The 22,443-nt window shown below is 40.6% G+C and overlaps 1 protein-coding gene across 9 annotated transcripts in view; it reads right to left on the bottom strand.

Annotated features, from left to right (window-relative positions):
• Positions 1-60: 60 nt before the first annotated feature.
• The window catches only part of ZFYVE26 (zinc finger FYVE-type containing 26), a 52,230-nt gene continuing 29,847 nt past the window's right edge, over positions 61-22,443 (bottom strand). For 6 of the 9 annotated variants that reach the window (XM_082318534.1, XM_082318537.1, XM_082318538.1 and 3 more), the window contains 16 exons: positions 21,388-21,486; positions 19,328-19,485; positions 18,226-18,395; positions 16,836-16,864; positions 13,905-14,026; positions 13,593-13,813; positions 12,794-12,941; positions 11,433-11,642; positions 10,369-10,584; positions 8,077-8,274; positions 7,551-7,753; positions 6,535-6,676; positions 5,933-5,992; positions 4,412-4,594; positions 3,615-3,659; positions 61-2,487 (listed from right to left, as the gene is read on the bottom strand). In XM_082318534.1, coding sequence (XP_082174660.1) covers positions 2,278-2,487; positions 3,615-3,659; positions 4,412-4,594; positions 5,933-5,992; positions 6,535-6,676; positions 7,551-7,753; positions 8,077-8,274; positions 10,369-10,584; positions 11,433-11,642; positions 12,794-12,941; positions 13,593-13,813; positions 13,905-14,026; positions 16,836-16,864; positions 18,226-18,395; positions 19,328-19,485; positions 21,388-21,486 — 2,414 coding nt within the window. In that variant the 3' untranslated portion in view covers positions 61-2,277. Of the gene's footprint in view, positions 2,488-3,614; positions 3,660-4,411; positions 4,595-5,932; positions 5,993-6,534; positions 6,677-7,550; positions 7,754-8,076; positions 8,275-8,297; positions 8,556-10,368; positions 10,585-11,432; positions 11,643-12,793; positions 12,942-13,592; positions 13,814-13,904; positions 14,027-16,835; positions 16,865-18,225; positions 18,396-19,327; positions 19,486-21,387; positions 21,487-22,443 lie in introns of those variants that run through there. The other 3 variants (XR_014228911.1, XM_082318535.1, XM_082318539.1) reach the window with 3 other exon arrangements.

Raw genomic sequence — 22,443 nt, 5'->3', positions numbered from 1 at the left:
AATACAGATCTAGAAAGAGATCCCCAGCTATGCTGAGATAAAAAGCAAACAGAAGATACATTAACAGTCATAATACTTTATTCTCTTTTGTCATTGTAAACAAACCTTGGTCATTAATAGAGAAGTTCTTTTTAACTGGCAGTACTCAATCCCTTTTTGATGCTCAGAAATTCAAAGCCCCTTGATAATTGCACTATTCGTGACGCAAGGCAGTTAGTCAGGATCAAAATTCCAGTTCTGCTGGTAAGAGAGAGATCCCTACGATTCCAAGTTAAGAACACCAAATTACAACAAACACTATATAAAGTGCATCAGGTACAGTGCAAAGAGGTCAGGAAGAAAGGCAGGTACAGAACTGACTGGTCTGCATGGCAAACTCCACTCTCTGTGCTCTACACAGCTGGAGGAACTCGAGCAGAAAAGCAGGTATTACAGCAACGCAGATCTGGATACCCACAAGCAGTAAAACCTCCTCCCCATAATTAGAGATTTGGAAATGATCAAAGACATGGATAGTGTCATGTTTTAGGACTAGCCTAACAGCTGTAATCTGATGGAAAGCCCGGTCAGTCTGGCCAAGAAAACAAAAGCAGCTTTCATTAGTACTGCTCACTAATGAGATAATGCAAATCTGTGGTCAGGAGATTGTGAAAGCTAAACGTGGTCATTTCTGACTGCTTCACTCCGAGACATTTCTAGCCCTGCTCTAGTGAGCGGAGCACCTCCAAGAGAGGTGTTTGTGTCAGTGCGGCACTGCTCAGGAAACACTTCAGGAGATGCACCAAGTCCCTTCCAGTACCATGGAAATCTGTTCTGTCACGACAGTGGGCTTAGGATAGTGCAAAACTCTTATTTGACAGTCTCAATTATTTTATGTGCTAAAACTATTTACAGTTATATTACACTTCAGAAAACCTGTTGTTTCTTTCGAAGTAAACAACTAAACTTTCTAACAAAAAAAGTGAACTAGTTTTCCTACCTCTTGTGCTGAAATACACGTAAACAGCAAACACAAACTCTTGTGGAGTGCCATCTTTTCTTCTGTTTCTTTTTGAAGGTCCTACTGCTGTCTGCCATTCTTCTGCCCATTTCTCATGTCCCAGTCATGGCTGCAGAGAAGCAGCTGCTTTTTTCAGCATCCCTGAACACAGCCATTACACAAAGATTCCTGCTTTTTAATAAAACTGAATTAACCTAACACTTCCAGAGCAAAGCCTGTCAATATAGTCTATACAGTATGTCCAGTTAATAAAAATTTAGTCTGGTGTTCTATTGTACCTGACAGGGACAGATTGTGCTGGTAAGAAACAAACAAATCCCTGTGTGACAGGGATACAGACCGCCTATGGAATTTTACTGGCAACTGTTCAGTGATAAAGCTGCATCGCAACAATTGATTGGATATTGCCATAGCAAAGTAGTACGTGATTTTTCAACTATTTTAAAGGATTATTTTCCCTTTGTACTCCCCTTACAGGATATGCCCTTTGTAACTTCACCCATCTAGTAAGGGCTCAAGTGCCATATGCATGGCACACATCAGACAGTGTGACTGGTAAGTAGAAACCTGCCATGAAGAATCAGTTCCTACCCTGTCAAATGAAGTAAAGAAATTGGGCACATTGTACTAGTGTGTGTGTGTGGGGGGGGGAAGAGTAGCAATATATATAGATATATATTGTATAATATATATAGCAATATATATTGTATAGAGGCTTAAAAAAATCTCTGATTTCAGTCTTTGTAAAAGAAGATCTCTTCAATCTTGAAAAAGTTTACAGGAAACCCATAATCACAGAAAGTTTTATACTCTAGGCTACGTTGAGTTGATGAGATTTTTCTGTCCTCTGTATATAGATTTTCTGGATTAAAAATAAAAAACATACAATAAAGTTCAGTGCCTTTAAAAATAAAATCAATGAAAAAAAAAAACCCAAAACAAACCAAAAACCACCAACAAAACCAACCCCAAACCAGAAACAGATGTGCTCTCTTCCATACACCTAAATTCTTGCTTGTTCAGTTTGAAACTGCCCCCCTCCCCCCCCATCAAAAAGATAGCCAAAAAACACCCTGAGGTAGTGACTGTTTGTCAAAATACAGGACTGGCACTTGTAATTTAGTTCCCTTCCTCTCACCAGAGGCACATTAGCAGCATCCATTTGCCACCAACATCAGTCAAGAGACTTCCATTTTACCAAGAGATTGCTGAACCACACACCTTGAAGCTGTCTTGAAGCCTTCCCCTTCTGTATGATGGTGAATGTCAATTACTTATTACTTCCTGGTGCCCTGGGGAAGCCGATTTCTCGTTTTGGGCTGGTGCACTGAGAGCCACTGGGCACAGATGGACTTCACAACGTCATCTCCGCTGTTCTCAGCCAGCTGTCGCACATGCTGGACTAGCTGCACTGCTCGGGTCTTCTCCTGTCTCACCGAGACTAGATAGGCAGAACGCAACTTGTTGCACATCACGTAGGCCTGGATCTGAAGCAGAAGAGGCAGTCAGAACTTAGTTAGAAAGCTGTAGTAAATTAACAGGACAAGCTTAAGCAAGAATTCCCTGGAAACACCTAATTCAGAAGCGTGTTGTACAAGGTAGTAGCAGCATATTATGAAGCAGAGTATGGCATGGAGCAGATTCCAATGTAAAAGATGGATAGACAGCTATATTTTATTAAGTTTGTCTCTTGTGGAAACTCTGTTACTGTATCACCATGAAATTACCATCAGGAATCCTATCTTGTGCATTACTTTACCATATCCTCATAGCAAAGAGTCTAAACCAGTCATTTTCTTCCAATGCTGATTCTAGAACAGCTCACATCTTGCAGTGATAGATCTTATATAATGGCAGAATGAAAAGCCCATTTTTCAATCTACATACAACAGTGAGTTTGTCAGTTGGAGCAGGACAGAGGACAGTCACAAATCTTAAGATTTTATTCCCAGCTATGCCACTCAGGATCTACGACAATCCACAAATGCTGAGCCACAGCTTCTTCATCTATAAACATGCATCTACAGTTCGCATATTTATCTGTGACTCTCCAGTGGCTTGGCCGGCTGGTATGAAAGCTAACAAAGAAACCGAGTAGTTTAGGCCTCGCTTCCTTGAAGAAAAAAAAGTATAGCAGAATTGGAGAAGTTTTATCATTTAACTCTTGATCACAACAGAAACAGTATAATCCTGAAACAATAAGCTGAAAAGGTCATCTTGGAGGTATGTTGATCCTCATTACCTGTCTGCCATTGCTGGAAACTTACATGCACCTACATGAAAAGTTGGATAACAAAACCAACAAACCCACTAATGCGCCTCTCTGACATACTTTTCCTCCCACTATAACAAATGCCTAGCCCTCACTCTGAAGACTGTCAAGGAACTAACAGGGATAACATCAATCGGTACCTTCATGTCACAGCTCTACAGTCACAGACACCACAGCCTTGAGGAATTCTCTGTGATTTCTACACTCTAGGAAGTGGCCTTCAAAACTTTGGCTTGAGTGAGGATGAGAGAGAAGATGGTGAAGGAGAGCACGTAGCCTGCAGACCAAGGCTGGGCTGTTTAGCTCTTGCTAAAGGAGTTCCTCTACTGTACTTTGACTTACCTTGTTTTCATCACTGTCCATATCCTGAATCAGATTATCGAGATCCTGTATCCAAAGAAAAGGGAAAAGGTGTTCACATTTAGAGTGACTATAGTTTGCAAACCTTTACTCCATCAGGGACCAAAGCCCTGCATAGAGGAAGGGATGCTGAGATCACAGCTAGACGGTTACATTGTCCCAACTGCAAGTGCTGCAGATGTAGAAAACACAAAGCCCAATTCTTCCCTTTACCACAGCTTCTCCTGCCTGCCATGTCTGGGGGGTATCCCTAGAGAATGCTATGAGCCTGGGAGTCCCCCATAGACATGGCTCGTGTTGCAGGAAATGAATTTGTAGGTTCTCTGCACCCCAGCAGAAGTCGGCCCCTTCACTGGGATGGAAGAGACACTGCAGTAGGCAAAGGGAGTCTTACAGTTGTTTCCTATGGAGACAGGAGGTTTCTGCCTCCACACATACTCTGTGTTAGCCCGGGAAGCCTCACTGAAGAGAACACCTCCCACCCCAATCAGGAGCATTTGGCAGGATTCTGTGGAGCAAAGGTTCTTTCCCCATCATGGGTACTTACTTGGGAAGTGCAGGGTAGGAGCATGCTACAGCTACTTATCACTTCCTCTCAGAGTAACTTGCATAAGGCAAACCACACACTCCCACCTTTAAACAACGCACGCAGTACAGAGCCAGAAGATATGAAGGACTTACTAAAAGAGCAGTACAGGCACCACAGGATGGTTTCCCTGTAGCCTGTACTGTACATACCCATTTTACTTCAAAAGGGACACAATGCTGGATAGAATTACCTCAGCAGGAATGTTCTTGAACTCATTTAGACAGTTTAGGATAATGTTATCCCCATCATTTTTTGCTGCAACTCCAGACTCATTGACACACTTGAGGAGCTGCCGGATCTCACTGTACTTCTGCTGCTTCACCAGCTGCTTGGCCACTTTGCTGTACACTTCTGTAGCCTCCAGCTGGAAGTCCTAGAGGTAGTTGGAACATCAGAGCAACATGTTAAATGTTCTCAGCAGGTTTTCTCACAGGTAGTCTATACAACTGAGACAATCTCTCCTAAGGACAAAACACCATGCTCCAAAAGTCAAAGCTGTTTTGGAGGCCTCTGATTTTCCAGTCACCACTGCTCAGGGCTGGCTTAAAGGTTTTCTATAATTAGCAGGTAAAACTCAATTTTGCTCAAGAACAAGAGCACTGTTACCGCCTCCTTTTCAGGGGTGGCAAAAAAATCAGTTTTATTTCTTCTGGGAAAAGATCTTTCCTAGGTCCCTACCCATCTCTCCCTCACTTAGCAAGCTCCCACTATATTCCTCCAGCCACCCCACCAGCAGCCACCCTTTGTGTACCCCAAGAAACAGGAGGCAACTGACCATCATACACCTCCCATATGAAGGAAGAGATGATAAAAGCTGCGGGCTGATCCTGCCATGAATAAGGCAAGAAAAGAAAAAAAAAAAAGGAAGGAAACAGAAGTGATGCTAGGCAGCTGGACTCACTGCTCCATTTTTACTGGGGGGTAGTGACTGCTGGTGCTGCTAAGAAGTGCTCTTTTTCTAAGGCTCTCCATCTCACTACAAACAGGTGTTCTGCCTTGTACATCCTGACCTGAAAGAGGGAGCAGGGCCTGCCATATCCACAAATACTGTTTCAGTGTACCACCTCTGTCCAGAAGTGGCCCTGATAAACCCTCTGTCCCAGACAGGAGGCAACTGCAAACTGCACTGCTTGGAGCAGTAGCTTTTAGCAGCTCCTAATATATGGATGAGAAACACACAGAAAAGTTTGGAGGCTCATGTGCTATGCTGACTGATAAGCGCCTCAACTTCTAACCAGACATGGGGAAGGAGAGGTCCCCAGAGAGAGTCTCCAGTTAATTAGCTTTGCTCTCCCAGCCAGGAGAATAGTACAGAGATAGCCCTGGCCTTATTTATTCACTGTGTCTTTGCATGGCTATCATGAACTGCAGAGAGCTACCAAGTCAGAGCTCTCTGCTCACATCTGTGATTGTGGTTTGCCAGAATTAAGTGACTGAACAAGGTACACGGCGAAGGAAAAGCTGTACTTAATTCCTTTGTAGGAGCCAATTAGTTTGGAAGTGTCCTGCTGAAGCAGCATCTTCATTTCCTTACCAATGCTCCTCCAAATACACAGACATTTAAGACTTCAACTAGTGACTTTTCTCGCAAGAGGTTTTCCTTTTTGGGGATTAAAAGACATCTTGCAAAAAAGTCTTCTGCTTAAACAATTGCTGCTTGCAGGATTTTCTTTTGTAATAATAATGCTTGTTATATCAAGTTTTTCCATACCTGAAGGACTCTAAAAGCAATCCCAAACCCCTCCTCAATGTTTTTGCCTTCCAACATGACCTGGAAAGAGAGGCACAGACAAGTCTGAGGATGCACATTCCTTTTTCCTTACATACAGTTAAATAATAATGCATTTCCAGATTTTACCCAGAGGCCAAAAGACAATGCATTACTTCAACAAAAACCAGCACCATCCCAACAAGTAGAGCAAACACGGGGTCTGTTGCCACACACTGATTCCCTGTGGGACATTGGGCAACTTACAGATGGAGCTGAGCTGAAGTTAAGAAGGGTTAGAATAATAGCAATATTTGTCTTGTTTCAAAACACAATAGGATGCATAGCCAAATGGCACATTACTATTTGGATTTGGGATCCTCTGCCTCTGAAAGTTTGAACTTTGAGGAGAGGAGCTCCAGGTTCTCAAGTGTTCTCTTCTACTTGGAGGAAAAACATGAATTTTTCATAAACAGTAGGTTGCATACATGCACAAATAACCTGCCCATAATAAATACCAGAGGCTGCTCCAACCATCAAGTGTTTCAACCCATATGTCAAGAGTATTGCTGATGATAAATAGTGTTGGAAATAGCCGTAAGTACCTTGCAAGCAACATCCATTTTCATGGTATTGTTTCCAAAGAGTGTGGGCAAGGAGGAACCTGTCATTTGAGCGGTTCCTGAGCTCTCACAGCGATGCAGGAACTTTGTTACTTCCATCTGCAGATCAACTGTATTGATGTGCCTAGATAAGGGGGAAAAAAAAATCTCACTTTATTTTGAAATAGAGAAAGTGTCAATTATTATTTGTGTGAACTTGCTACTTGAACACATTTCAAAATAAGACATATTTCCAAATTATAATTATTTTTGTTACTTTTTGACTTTGTCTTTTGTGTAGCCAGGTCTGCAGCAATAAGACACTTTTCAGACCTGTGCACTCAACATGCATCACAACCTGAAGATGAGCAGTTGTTCACATTATTTCAAAGAAGTGAGCCAGAGAATCTGGATCCCAGATAAATATCCGCTCCGTCTTTCCCACCTCATCACACACACTCCCCCCCACCTTTAAGTTAAGAGTCGAGCCTAAAAAAAAAAGGAAAGAAAAAGTCCCTAAGGAAACCAAGATATAAAAGCACAAGAACAAGAGAGATCTGGCTAAATTTACACTTCAGCTTTTGAATGCAGGGATTCAGTTATGTCTGGCACCTATAACTCGTACATAGTCAAATGTTGTGAGTTAACCCCGGTAGGCAGCTAAGCACCACAAAGCTGCTTGCTTTGTGGAAAGGAAAGGGAGAGTAAAAGCAAGAAAACTTGTGGATCAATATATAGCTGTATGCACTGTAGGGTTTTTGTTTGTATTTTTAAATTAAAGGAAGGTAGATGACACAGACTGATATTTTTAGTAGAAACAATTGCTCATCTCCTGGGTTGGGTTGTTGGGGGAAAAGGTAATGGGAATCCTATACTTGCATCTACATAAAAGTCAGAGTTGGGTCAGGGACAGCTAGCATCTTTTAGCTAAAGCCAACTTAAACACAACCATTGGCAGTGGGGAAGACAAAAGGCTGAATTTCCCCTTTCCTATAACTTAGCTTCTTGTTTATAGATACCTCGACACATCTGTAGCAGACATTTTCTTCCGAAAAGTGAATGCCATTTTTTTCCTTCCTGAACTTCTGGAGACCTCCTGCAGGTAGACTTTGAGATGGTCCTTGATCTTTAGAAGCCACGTCTGTTTGCCTCCCAGTTCAGTGTAAGACTTTGCTCCATGAGTGAAAAATCTAATGCAGGTCATGGCAGCACGAACATGATCCTAGAAGAAATACACTGAACGCTAAGATGGACCAAAGTACGCTACCTTCACTAATCCTTGTCTGCACTAAAGTGCTCACATAAAGCACACAATACTTTATGTTCTTTAAAGGAATAGTTGAGCTACTGCAATGTGCCACATCCATGACAAACACATAGCAGGTCAGCTTCAGTCAGGCTCAGGCATTCCTATCTGGTTTTTAGGACTGGAAAGTAGCAAAAATATACTTGTCCACCATGCAGATTTACACCACAGTAAATAACCAAAAAGTCTAACAGTATTCAACATTTCACTGAAAGATATGGCACTGATCCTCATCTTACCTTCATGAACTGTTGCAGCTCATACAGAATATGGTAGTAGTTCTTTCTCTGCAAGTATTTGCAGGCTGCAATCAAGTAGACTCCCCAGCTCTCCAATCCTGGATCAATGATTTCCAGCAAGTTCTCCAACATATGTAGTTTTCCACTTTCATAACTTGGAACGAAGATCCCTTCAATGAACACTTCCGATGGGGATTCCTACACAAACATCAGAAAGGTAGCTTGAAGCAAAGCCACTGTGGCTTATGATTTTCCTTATATAACGTGAAGGAGTATTAAGTGAGAGAGATCATAAAATTAATAAATAATTTAGGTTGGAAGGGATCTCTGGAGGTCACTGGGTTCAAACCCCCACTCAAAGAATGGCTTCCAAGTTAGGTCACACTGCTCTGGGCCTGTCCAGTCAAGTTCTGAACATGATCAAGTAGGGTGATTCAACAGCCTCTCTGGGCTCCTGATCCCATGTCTAAACATCCTCACTGGGAAAAAAACAAAAACAAAAAAAACCCATCACCAAAACAAAATAAAACCAAAAAACTTTTCCTTATATCCAGTTGGAATTTCCCTTGCTCCAAATTGTGCCTGCTGGCTCTTCCCCTTTTACTGTGCACATATGAGATAAGCCTGGCTCTATCTTCCCTATAATCACCCATTTGGTAGCTGAAAACAGCACATAGATCTCATTTTGTCTTCTCTTCCTCAAGCTGGAAAAACCTAGCTCTGTCACTCTCCGCATATATCACGTGCTTCAGGCCCGTGATCACTTTGGTGGCCTTCCACTAGACTTGTTCCTATCTGAAAATGTCTATCTTGTACTAGGGAACACAAAACTGGGCACAGTAGTTCAGATGAAACCTCACAAATAGTGAGCTGAGGGGGATATTTACTTCCATCAACCTCCTGACTATGATCTCACAAATGCAGCCTCACATACTAATGTTACTATGGAAAGAAGCATGTGTGACAGCATGGCCTGCATAAACGTTTTAAAGACATGATATGGAATTTTTTTTTACTTTTTAAATCTTGCAGTAAGATCCAAGCTACAAAGCCTGTCCACATAAAACGGTTCTAAAAAAAAAAAAAAAACCAACTGCAAGATGTTTCATTAGAATCCTAGTACCTTACAGCTTTAAAGTAACAAACCTTCCTCTCTAGTTTGCGTGATCAATACCAAGTCTCCTTGTCCAAAATTCCCTATCAGATTGTGTGTCTAGAGCACTTGCAATGTCCGCTACTTGACTAGTGCAATTGTTTCACCAGCACTGCAAAAATACGCAACTTTTCTTTAAAGGCAAGTTTAAACTCATATAAAGGACACATCTGAAAAGCAAATTTAATATGCAGATGAGTATGTGAGCTTGGAATGGCTGATGATATAATGAGAAAGAAAAGCTGATAAGATGAATTAATTTTCTATTAATAAGCTCATAAGCAGACCGAAGATAACAGAATTTGGTGTCTCAAGTTGTACATTCTCAATAAGAATTATTTCAAATAACAATAAAAAAAATAATCAGTAAATCAAACACAAGCACAGAAACTTAAAAAAGAAAAGAAAACACCCCACACACTTACAGCCTTCAAGCTGGTGAGATGTAATGGATTCACATCTCCTTCACACCTCCTAAGAAGCACCCTCAATGAATTAGTGAGAGCCTTGTTGGAATAATTGCTAGGTTTAATTGTAATTTAACACCAACAGAACTGTTTCCTCCAGACATTCTCAAGCCCTGCTACATTATGCAGTTTTCCTAAGGCAGAACCAGAAACCATTTTTTTGTTTCCCTAGAGTTCTGTCCTCTGGGACATGATCCTGTATTCCCTTATATTCCTAACAGCTACAGAAGTGCAAACGTGGGTGTCTGATTAAACAAACAATACCAAGAGACAGAGCCACTGTGATACCAACTAAAGTGTCTATTGTTATCGGCATGTTGGAATTCAAAATCTTCCTTGTCTCTTCTGAACTGTGTAACCATAGCCCCAGATTTTCAGCTTTGTAGAAAAAAGACAGTGCTGTTAATGCAGGGACTCAAAAAAAAAGGCACTTTTCTACGCTCTAGAAGCCACTCTTTCAACACAATGGGGAAGAGAAGTTATTTTTTCATGTCACTGAATTCCTGTCAGTCACTGGATAGTTCATATAACATTTAGGACCTCAGAAAACTCCTGTGCAGAAAAAACACCCAGAACGCTGCATGATGCTCATTACCATCTCAGACTGGCCTTGAAGTCCTCGTAGCTACTTCTCAAATTTCCATTTAGGTGATGGCAAATTAGATTACTCACCTTATTTAACAAGTGAAGCAGTGCTTCTCTCATACAGTCATGCCTCATGTAAAAGCTTATTATTGCCAGATTAGTGCCATAACTATGTAAATAGAACAAGCACTCTTGATAGTAGCTGTTGTGTTGAATCTTCCCCTCACACATCATCTCCAGAGACAGACTTCTCGTTCTCAGTGTTGCTTCAAGTTCCCTCAATGTGGCAAAGTAATCATCATCCTGCCATTAAAACAGAGAATCAATGATAGTTAATGACTAAAAGGAAAACTTTCATTTCAATTAGATCTTATCACCCAGCCCTGAAGCTTTTCTGTTGTTGTTTTTGAAACAGATATTGCTTTAGAGGGGTGAGACTCCAGTAATGCTTGTTATGAACACTAGATTGGAACCCTCCTATCAACAGAGGTGATGAATGTTGCTGTAGCTAGCGTAGCTGTTTCCAGGGACGGACAGGAGGCTTGTTGATTTAAACACAATTCCACTGTCAACAGCTACTCCAATAACCTAGTTCAAACAGGCTTTTTTATTCTCCTTGAATACGTACTACTAAGAGGTCTTTCATCATTATGATTCTGCAGTTACTTAGTACTAAAAGTCATTTTTTGGTACCTAATCAGAACTTCCAGAGCTAATCCCAAACCATGTAACAGTGCTTTTTGACAAGGAAAGAAGAGTGGGATAGCATTTGTAAATTCCCCTTTGAGTTCCTGCAAAGTTATCAGAGTTTCAGCAGAAAAAGGGCATCACAACTTTGTTGGGATTGAGTTTAGTTTCCTCAGACTGTAGTAATAACATGTTAACCAGTACAGATTTTCCCCTCCACTGAGTATACCCCAAATTATTGTAAAATCCTATGGTCTGGTTCTCAGCCACCAATTCACCGTGAGGAAGCAACTAACAAACATATTTCTCAACAATATTAAGTCTGCAATATGCAATCATGACAAAAGAAGGAAAGAAACCTGACACCTGATACTGTAACATGCATTCCTATAAGATGTGTATTAAAACATCAATACTTGGCTTTGCTATAGCCCTTCAGAGCAGACAGAACAGAAGACTGTTACCGCAATGAGTATGGGCTTCACTGTGGACTCCAGGTACTGTATCACATCCTGGACTAGCCTTGAACCATGGTTCAGCTGGTTTAGATCCACAGGTGGCTTTAAACATCGGTTAAACTTCTCTCTTGCTGAACTTAAATTTCCAGCTTTAAGGCAAGCCATGCCCCAGGCATGCCATGCTCCACCGGGATCCAACCCAGATTTTGTAGAAACCTAAATTAAAAATTGCTTGTTAATATTGCAACACAGTCCCGGTACAGAAAACAGGAAAACTGGCTTATCACGCAGTCTATGATTGTGACCTTTCACTTCCTAAAGCACATATCCCATTAAAACAAATAAACAAACAAAAACCCCAAAACAAAACAAAAAAAGACATGCTGATTATTTCTGGATTACTGGCACAAAATGCCAACTACCAGAACACCCATGATCTCCAAATGTAGAATTTTTTATTGTACAAGTTTAAGCAACTATGTATCTGGGAAATTTCAGTTCAGCACTTTTATGACTCAGGACATTTTCACATCTGCTTTTCTTATAAAGCAAATGATTTTTACAGAGTAGAATTCATCAGGTTTGTGGTTTAAAAAACAAAACAAAACAAAACCACAAACAAGCAAGCAATAGAAGATGCTTCATGAACTGCCAGGAAATTTTTTCATTTTTCATAACTTTGCTGATCAAATTTATCTCTGATTTACTTTACTAGACCAGCTGTCCTTAAACATGAACCATTTTTATTCAAATATGTCATCTATTCCTGCTGTTTATTACCCCTTAAAACTCCTAATTCTGTTTGTAGTATCATAATCCCTTTCCTAACAAACTGCAATGCCATAAGCAGAGGCTTACAAAATCCTAGCAGCAGGACAGAAGATGATAAACCACATCAGATGAGCTCCGCTAGACAGATTTGCCACCATTGCTGATTTCCAAGTAAACACTTGGGAAAGGTGCCTTACTAATACCTGCTGTGGCATTAGGGACAAATGAAAACAAACATACAAGCTTCAGATAAGGTCCTGCCACAAAGGATGTCTCAGCCCTTCTACTCGACGCAAGATTCCTCCATTTAATGACTTTCTTGCAGTTAGTCCATTCCAATTTTAATTCTACTGGGAAACAAGGCCCCTACCCTTCCCTTCAGCAGCCTGCTCCGCAGCAGAAGGACTTTTCCTTCTCAGAATATTTTTTCCAGTGTTCAGAAAATTATTTCTTCCTTATTTAAAAACTTAATTCCACTTTGTAACTGTTTAAATATTGTCCATTTCACACATCACATCCATCTGAACTCAGGAGGGAGAAAAACAAAAGCCACTACAGAAGCATTATTAACACTGACATCCCTCCACTGTCATTACCTCTACAGCTAGCTGATAGTACTCTGCTTCCAGAAGCTGATTTCTTAATCTTGTTACTGCTGCAGGGAGAAGAATCTGATCCAAAGATGGTATTGGACGGTAAGCAGCAGCAACCAAAATATTCAACACATCCACTTTGCTGATGTAGCTAGAAGAAAACAAAGAGGAAACAAATGCATACACTTTCACTATTATCATACACTTAAAGAACTTTATATCAAAGACAACTCTTAGAACAGTGGTTCCTAATCACCAGTGTATCAGGTTTCTCTATCCATCATACTATCCTATTCAGACTATTTTTTATTGGTGGGGTTTTTTTTTTTTTCCACATTCAGTGAAACACTGGCAGACGCTGATTGCGGACACCAGCTATATGTTACCAAATCAAAATAGTACGTGTGAAATTTATATATGACACCTGCCACCTCAAGCTCTGTAGGACAAAACTTGAGGAAAGTGTAAAATGCTCATTCTCAGGAAGCACAGGTTTAAAATCCTGTATTGAAATATAGATTGAAAGGAGATACACAATATCAGAAGTAGAATATTTACCTCAGTCTTTGTGAATTATTTCTCCCTACTCTGAGAATTTTCTCAGTAATTATTATGTAGTCATATTACTTGAATTTCTACTATGTGAACTCTTACATTATTCTTACATCATGAACTTTTCTTCTTGTTTAAAATATCCACAGTACAATCACAAAACAACCCTCCCACCCTCCACTCCCCAGTAAAAAAGGATAATGGTCTCGACAATACCTCCATACATCCTAGTGAACATCTGATAAATCACCTGTCACAGAGAGCTAGATCCTGGCTCCTTCCAGCTTTTACAAACATCATTTTGGCACTGAAGAGCAATTGTTTCATGATGTCCATAAGGAGACCAGCATCCAGCTCAGGATTAGTGAGCCCTTGAGACAATTTGCAGCAGTGCTCTATCAGTTGGTGGCCACACACTATGCTGTCACTGTGCAGGCTAAGGATGGCAATACACAAGGAAGAGCTGGGAGCCTGGCAATTCGAGGAAAGACAGACAAACATGGGTATTGAGGTAGTTCTCCAGGGAACTGCTTATACTGGACTCTCTTTTTCCAGACCTCACCTGTTCATAATAAAATTCACTGCGTACAATTTCATTCTCCTCTTCATTCAGGGAAAAAATCCATTCAAGCTCAGTTGCCTTGGGTATTCGCACCACTGCGGAATATTCATTATTAGAAGTTTCTGCAGCCAAAAAGAAAACACCAGGTAGAATCATTGTACAAGAAGCAACAAACCTGGCTAAGGACACATAGAATCATAGAATCACAGAATCATAGAATTGTTAAGGTTGGAAAAGACCCTTAAGATCATCGAGTCCAACCGTTAACCTAGCACTGCCAAGTCCACCACTAAATCATGTCCTCGAGCACCACATCTACCCATCTTTTAAATACCTCCAGGGATGGAGACTCAACCACTTCCCTGAGCAGCCTGTTCCAGTGCCTGACAACCCTTTCAGTGAAATTTTTCCTAATGTCTAACCTAAACCTGCCCTGGTGCAACTTGAGGCCATTTCCTCTCGTCCTATCGCTTGTTACTAGGGAGAAGAGACCGACCCCCACCTCGCTACAGCCTCCTTTCAGGTAGTTGTAGAGAGCAATAAGGTCTCCCCTCAGCCTCCTCTTCTCCAGACTAAACAACCCCAGCTCCCTCAGCCGCTCCTCATAAGACTTGTGCTCCAGACCCTTCACCAGCTTCGTTGCCCTTCTTTGGACACGCTCCAGCACCTCGATGTCCTTCTTGTAGTGAGGGGCCCAAAACTGAACACAGCACTCGAGGTGCGGCCTCACCAATGCGGAGTACAGGGGCACTATCACCTCCCTGGTCCTGCTGGCCACACTATTCCTGATACAAGCCAGGATGCCATTGGCCCTCTTGGTGACCTGAGCACACTGCTGGCTCATGTTCAGGAGGCTGTCAACCAACACCCCCAGGTCCTTTTCTGCCAGGCAGCTCTCCAGCCACTCCTCCCCAAGCCTGTAGCGTTGCATGGGGTGGTTGTCATCTGTAATCCTCTCATTGTGCCATTTCCTGCCAGAATCACATGCCCAGCACACAGATTTCAGAAAAGCCATTTCTCAGCAGGCTGCCAAATTGTACCTAAACTTACTCTCACTGTTACTAACACCCTATCACCAAAAACTGGCTCCAGTAACATGTCTTCAAATGATTACCCAACTCTTATCCTGCTGGACATCAAGCACAGCAACCTCCCCTCTTTAGCCTTCCCTCAGGCAAGTTATTAAATATTTCTGTGCAGGAGGGAAGTGGAAATATGAGAACTGTGGGTTACAGCTAAAAAGGGAAACTGAAGAATCAGTTGTAAAAGAAAGGGTAAATTGACTTAACTGCCTGTATCTTCTTTTTAGAATTCAGGTTATTTGAACATATAGTCCCAGCAGCTTTAAGACTAAAAGAGTTTTGATCAAATGATTCAAGAAATGTCATTTCTGTGAAAAGTCTTTTTCTTTCCTCCAGATTAAGGAAATTTCTGTTTTGAAATTATTAGCCTAGAACAGCTACAAATCAAATATTGTCTGTCATCTGAGTGCAGCTGAGAATGCACAAGCCCTCTGATGCTCAAGCTTGTGATTTGTGGTTCCTGGCAAAAAACCAATGGCTAATCTCACAATGCTAAGAAATGGAGAATAATGCTAATTTGCTACTCTTTCCCCTGATCAACTTCCTCTTCTCCCTGGAAAAACTTAAAATAAAAAAAAAAAGTCTCAAAATTCACTGTTCTAGATTTCACAGAAGGACTGTTAAGAGTGTTGAGTAACTCAAACTGAGGGGTGAATAAAAAAAGAAAAATGCTGTTTCTAAATTGAACTGGAAACTGGAATAATCACAATAAAGCAGGCTTGAAAACATTTGATAAGCCTTCTTCACAGTCTCATCAGATAAGTTAGAAAAGCAGAATAAAACGCTTTCCCTCTTAAATCTGAGGACTTCCATACTGTTCATATTCACTCCTACTGAATGAATCATATGGGCCCAGTGATGTGTAGCAATGCTGCAGGCAAAGAGAAAGATCTAACCAGAAGCAGCAGCTCAGAAACTGCATTTCAGCTGTTTCAGTCTTGTAACAAAGGTAGCAGTAAAGCAAGACTTCAGTCAACAAAAAAAACAAAACAAACAACAACAAAAAAAACCATCATACTTGAAGAGGGACAAGTAAGGAAAAATATTTTCATTTGTTTTGTAGCACAAATGCAAATTTTGTACCATATTTCACATGACTGCTGTAAGCACTTCAAATAACTATGTTTTGGTCTGCCAGAATTTCATGTCAGTGTAGGAAAATTTTGCAGAATCACCTCAAACACCAGACTACGCAACAAACAGTAAATACCTTCTGAGGAAAAATGGCAGACAAAAAGAAAAAGTCAACTAAATTTTGTTATTTTTCCTGAAGGGTTATGATACTAGATGTGGAAATTGAGGCACCAAAGAGAAATTACTAGTCCATATTCACACAGCCAGCAAAGGAGATGGAACTCAGGACACAACCAGACCCATGACAGGAGCCTCATCCTGTGCTATCCCCAGCCAGCATGGGGTATCAAACACCACAGCGCACTGCAGTGGTATTCAGAGTTGTACTATCACGGTTTGTAAAAAGAGGATCACTCAGCACAGCTCTGTAGTGGGCTAATTAATTCCTACTCATACCACAGCCTTTCACTGACTTGTTTCTAGTATGCAAAGTGCATTCTCCAACTGTTGTTTTTCAGTTCCTTCCTTTACTTCCCATCCAGCACATTCAATATGGGCTCAGACATCTCTCCTAAATCTCAATTTCCATTCACAGAAGTTTGGAATGCTCAATTTCAGCCTGCACATGCAAAAACCATCAGTGATATTTTGTAACTGAAGTTTTGATCACCCTTCAGCTGCAACTAGATGTATCAGTTTCCTATCTCTAACTCTGCTGCTAATCAGGCACTTTAAAAAAAAAAAATTTGAAGTTTAATATTACTCCATTCCTTACCTTCCACTTGGTTCTGATCTTCTTTTCTGCTGTAATAAAATGACAGAAAGAAACATCATGCCTACTCCAGCAGACTAGGGAAAACATACTTTTAAAAGAGAGATCAATATGGCTAGCCTTTTCAGAACACTGTCTTGTGAAAATCTAACATCTCTCCCTCCCTGCCCTCTCTGACCCATTGCCCTGCCCCTACCCACTACTGTCTGGAAATCTAAGATCCTGCCTCTGCATTGTTGTATTTCAACTACACTAAGTAACTAGTTCTTATAACCTTCTGTAAGAATAGTATTGTTGCACACATCATAAAAAAAAGCAGGTACTGAGAACAAGAACTGCCCAGTATCAGAATATGTCAGAGCTAAAATGAAGTTTTTGGCATCCAGGTCTCTGTCCTTAAGATTTAGTTGGTTTTGATATACAAATAGGGCACATATAAAAAAACCCCAGACACTTAAGCAATTAAAACATGACAGATGACATTCAAGCTCACTGCTAGGCTCTGCTGACCTAATCTGGCAGTGTAAGCAATCATTCTGACGCAAACTGGTTTAGCTAGGGGTGACTGCTTGTTTTTTCAGATCTGCACAGTATTCCCCTTTTCCTAGCAAGCCTGCTGATACTGCCAGAGCAGATACTGCTATCTGCAGGCTTCCTAGGAAAAGAGGAAATGCAGCTGAAAGTGCAGCTGAAAAGAGTTGAGTTTTACTCTCTGTGACCCTGTCAAACCTGCTGATAGCAGTATCGGCTATGGCAGTATCAGCAGGCTTGACAGGGTCACAGAGAGTAAAACTCAACTCTTTTCAGCTGTGCTTTTCACCAGCTGGCCTAACACACACAACGAATTTCAGTCCAATTCTCAGCTTAAAGCAACCACATCATGAAGTCTTTCATCACAGCTGTCCCTTTTATTAAGGGTGGTTTCAAAGCCTAATCTAATCATGAACTTGCATTCGAATCCCCAAGGGTTCAAGCAGTTGTAATCAAGGGATTATGGAATAACATTAAAACACTGATAGGTTCAGCAGAGCTAGTCAACATGTGACATTAATCCAGGAGCTGAGTAAACTGCAAGAAACTGTCACACTGTAGCAGTTTGTGCTGAATATGTTCGCATCAAAGCATTCAATTCTTAGGTTTAATGATAACTGATGCTTAAAGAATTAAAGACTTTGTTGCCTGGCTTGCCAGTGTTCTTTCTAGTATGAAAAGTAAGCTAAGGCACAAGGAACATCCCCACACCTATCAAACGTGAAAATCCCAACAGCTGGAGGCCAAAAATCTGATGATGTTATATTACCCAGATAAACTCAAATGCTTATTTCTCTCTCATTCCATTCATGTGCTCTGCTGTGTACATGAAATTGAGGAGAACTAGAATGGAAGGACTTACACGTTTGTGTCTTGTACCAAGCCAGGGAGATGTTCTCTGTTGTAGTAGCTATAGCATTGATCGCATACACGAGACAGATTTTCTCTGCAAGCTTCTACTGCCATTTTCTTGGTGGAGCAAGAGCTGCACACCAGCCTGCCACAGCGCCTGCAGTGATGGCGCCTGTTAAACTAAGCAAAAGAGGTCATGAATGAACAACAGAAAGAATTTACTGAAGTCTCCTCCTATATCTGCCTCCACTCACGAGTAAACCTACTCCATTTGAAGAGAGGAAACACCATGCATGATAAGGCTTTTCAGAACTATACAATGATTGATTCTCACTGTTATAATTCCTTTCTGGAGAGGGCATGGTAAGGGGGGGGGAACAAACAAACCAAAACCCAGAGGCAGGTATTTAAAACATGTTTGCTGCAGTCTTGGGCTTTCCACTATTTAAATTGAACCAATTTTGATCCCAGCGCTAATTAGATCATCTCTTGGAAAAGTCAGAAGCTGTAGACTGTCTTTCCGATACCATCTTAGTAATTTCCAAATTTAAAAGCAATAGACACTTTGAGAAAACAGTACTGTTTCTAAGCAACAGAAGATAACAGACTGCCAGCACACCTGCAAAATTCAAAATTAATCTTCTCCCTTAGAGCACCAATGCAGTTGCTCAAGCACTCTCTGAAACAACAGGTTTTAGATAAGTGTAACCAACAGCAAAGATTACATTTTCTGTATTGGTAATCTGAATTATATGATGCTCCTGTTATTTCTTGCCAGCACAGTCAACTAGACAGCCTTTTGAAATATTAATACTGCTATTATTACACATTTTTGAGATCTCATAGTTGTCTCCTCTCTGATGACCAGATTTCCTCTTTAGGCCCCACCACTTCACAGGACTCTGCAAGGAGCTAACTGTTGCCAGTCTCCTCAGCTACACTAAATAGAAACTAATGGTTAAGTATCAAAGGACCAGCAATCTTGTCAGGCCTACACTGCAGCAGACAAACTTGATAAAGTAACTAGTGTCTCTTAGGAAACAGACTATGAGCAAGTGTTCATATTAAGGTCACAGTTCTAGGAATGTCTGTACTTCGTTTTTGCTCCTTACCATAGTAAAGCGTTCAGTTTTGCAAACCATACATGTCGTTTCAGTGGCATCAGGTATCCATTGCTGCTTTGGCGGAGGCTTCTCAGGAGGCACAAATTCGTGAGGAAACAAATTCTGCTGCAGACTTCTGTCTCTGGGACTTGCAGATATGGTAACACCTTAAAAAGAGCCAGGCCAAGAAAAACATGGAACTGGATTTAAGCTGCTTAATGGAGTCTTGAATACCAGAAAACAGTAGTGTTTTTTTAGACTTACTGAGGCTATAAGATCTTTCTGTCTCACAAGATGACTACCATTATCTTTCAACCAGGCATGGCAGAAAAACATTGTGTAAGGAATATATATGCTTTAAGCTAAAATCGTAAGATTGTAAACTTATAGTTCTTTCTATGATTCTATGATAAGCAAGAGTACATACCTATTAAGAGACCTGTACCATAACAATTACAGAAGTATAAGACAATTTGTCAGTATCTGTTCTTGTATCTATAAGCAGAGACTTAGAGGAGGAAGAAAAAAAATACCCTGGTATATGGATACCAAAAAGTGATATAGCATAAAATATAATCTTAAGGATACCCAGTGTTGACATTCCTGAAGACTGATATTTTTCTTTGTTATCTCAGGAGAGGTGTGGTACGTCTAGCAACAGCATATCCCTCCCTGTTCTGGTCCCCTTTACAATCTACTGTGGGGAAATCAGTTCAAAGAGGCTGGAGTTTAAGTCTTTGGCCTTTGGGATCTTTGACCTTGCCAATGAATACTCATTGAATCAAGTTTACAGTATTAGACAGACTTTTAGTTTATATGATGTGAGCCAGTTTCACTACAGGCTAATTAAAAAGTTGAACACATCATTGCAGCCCTGCAAGCCACCTTTTGTGTACAACTAAACTAAAAAAGAAAAAAAAAAAAACAAAAACATCTCCATTCCAGTAAAGCTAACCCATGTTCATGCAAGTAGATACTGGATTGCAAAAGAACATTACAGGACAACACATTCAAGTTTTGTAACAACATACAGATATTAAGCTGACCATTATGAGAAAAACTGAGGAGCTACGCAACCCAATCCAAGATGCTGCTGTCACTTCATGTAGGCAAGGCAAGAAGAGTCTTCAGTTCATGATACAGAACCAGAGAACAGTTCAGACACCCTAAACTAGATCAGGATATCACTGTGCAGCTCTAGTTCAGGCCCATCACTTGCTGAGAATCACTAGCCTTGGAGGTCTCAAGATATCATTTGCTAACCATTTCCCGAGAGCGCAGACTGCATCCTCCGAAGAGTGCACCTCTTACATTAGATGCTGAATGGAACCTATAGAAGGATTTGCGTTTGTTTTTAACCCACAAATATTCTTCAGTTGTTCTGGCTTAAATTATTTTGTTTCTATTCATTTGTGTTTGAGGACTGTGAGCAGAGCCTCTCAGACAATACAAGGTGTGCTATTTCCCTCGGGTCACAAGAGGGATCCCAGAAAAAAAAATAAATTCAAGGACCAAAAGAATGAGGAAAAAAATACAACACAAATGAGATTTCTACTGTAAAACCAAAGTTAAGATCCAGAAGAAAAAAAATTTATTGAGCAAAGAATAGGAAGACACAAAGAAGTACCACAACAATGGGCTTCCAGACAAGCTCTGCTTATATACCTAGAGAGTACAGAAGTCAAGACACAGAAAGATTAACCTGCAACACCATTAATCCACTAGCAACCTAGCTGTGGCAAAGAGGTAATTTGTTTTTTCCTGCAGATGTAGTCCTGTTCCCTATGGTCTGTTCAGGCTTGTTTTTTTCTGTAGAGTCTGGAATGGAAAGGTTTTGTGCTGAATTTTCAGACATTTTGTAGATACCTACCAAAAATCAAAACAAAGCCATACACATCTTGTTCCTCTAAGTTTTCTTTTAATTGGGCCCAAACCACCCAACTGTAGAGACCTACTAACTGGCACTAAATGCAACCCAAGTTACTATTAAGTGGTGGGACACACATACATAGGGGATAAAACAAATAAGAACAGGTTGAAAGAAAATGGCACCGAGGTCTTAACCTTACCAGTAAAGCTGACAGGAGATAGTTCCGATGATCCCGATTTAGACAGTGCTTCACACTCCAATACCTGACTGAGACTTTCTTGGATACGTATCAGAGAATCTAGGACAAAGGGAAGAAAAAAATCCCATAAAACCCAGTGAACAATCCTGGCCATATGTCTACCTGTTTTTATGAAGACTAGAGGAATCTATTCACAGGAGTATGTAAGAATGTCAGCACAAAACAGGACTAGTTATGTAATTACAAATTACTATGTTTTCACGAAAATTAGCCCACAACAATTCATGCAAAATTATATAAAATTCAATGACCTAAAACACAAAGAAAGGGATCCTTATCAAAGCAATGGACTACTGATAGGCACAGGAATAATACAGCAGAGAATAAGTATCAGATGTGAAAACAATTCCTTGACACAAGATGCTCATGGCAAATACTACATGTTTCACATTGCAGTGGAAGGAACATACTTGCAAAGTTATGGGTCATTTGGCAGGAAAAGACAGATAAGTGATGCTTTTATGTTAGCAAGAGCTGCATCTTTAAATCATGAAATGAAGCCAACATTTGGAAACTGGCATAAAGCAAGTTGGTACCATATATGTAGGTATAAATAGATACAGATAGGTACACACGCCATGAGCTTTTAATACAGCGAAACAAAAGCACTGGACTTGATCTGCAGCACCCTCTGCTGTTCCAGTTCTGAAATCCTGAAAGGAGAGAGCCAAATGCAGGAGAATCGAAAACAACACGGATGAGAAGGGACTGGCAAACTAGAAAGGAGAACTGTGCTGAGAATGTTAAACAGAACTACAAGTTTAAAAGTCTTTTATATGAAACAAGGAACAGGACTCTGGTAGGAGGAAAGACTATGGAAGATTAAATCCCCATTCGGTTTGGGGGAAGATGCAGTTGGCTGCAGGTTTTAGAACTGCTGAAGTTGTCAGTGACTTTGCGTTAAACAGGAATGAAATAAAATTGAACAATATCATATAAGAAAAGAGACCCCAAAAAGGAGCAACAGAGGAAAGTCCAAGAAACTTTTGAAGCTGT

Source organism: Platalea leucorodia (assembly GCF_965183815.1).
Source record: "Platalea leucorodia genome assembly, chromosome: 7".
NCBI classification, from domain to species: Eukaryota; Metazoa; Chordata; class Aves; order Pelecaniformes; family Threskiornithidae; genus Platalea; species Platalea leucorodia.
Note: the sequence above shows the minus strand (reverse complement) of the source record. Positions and strands in the feature narration are given on the sequence as shown.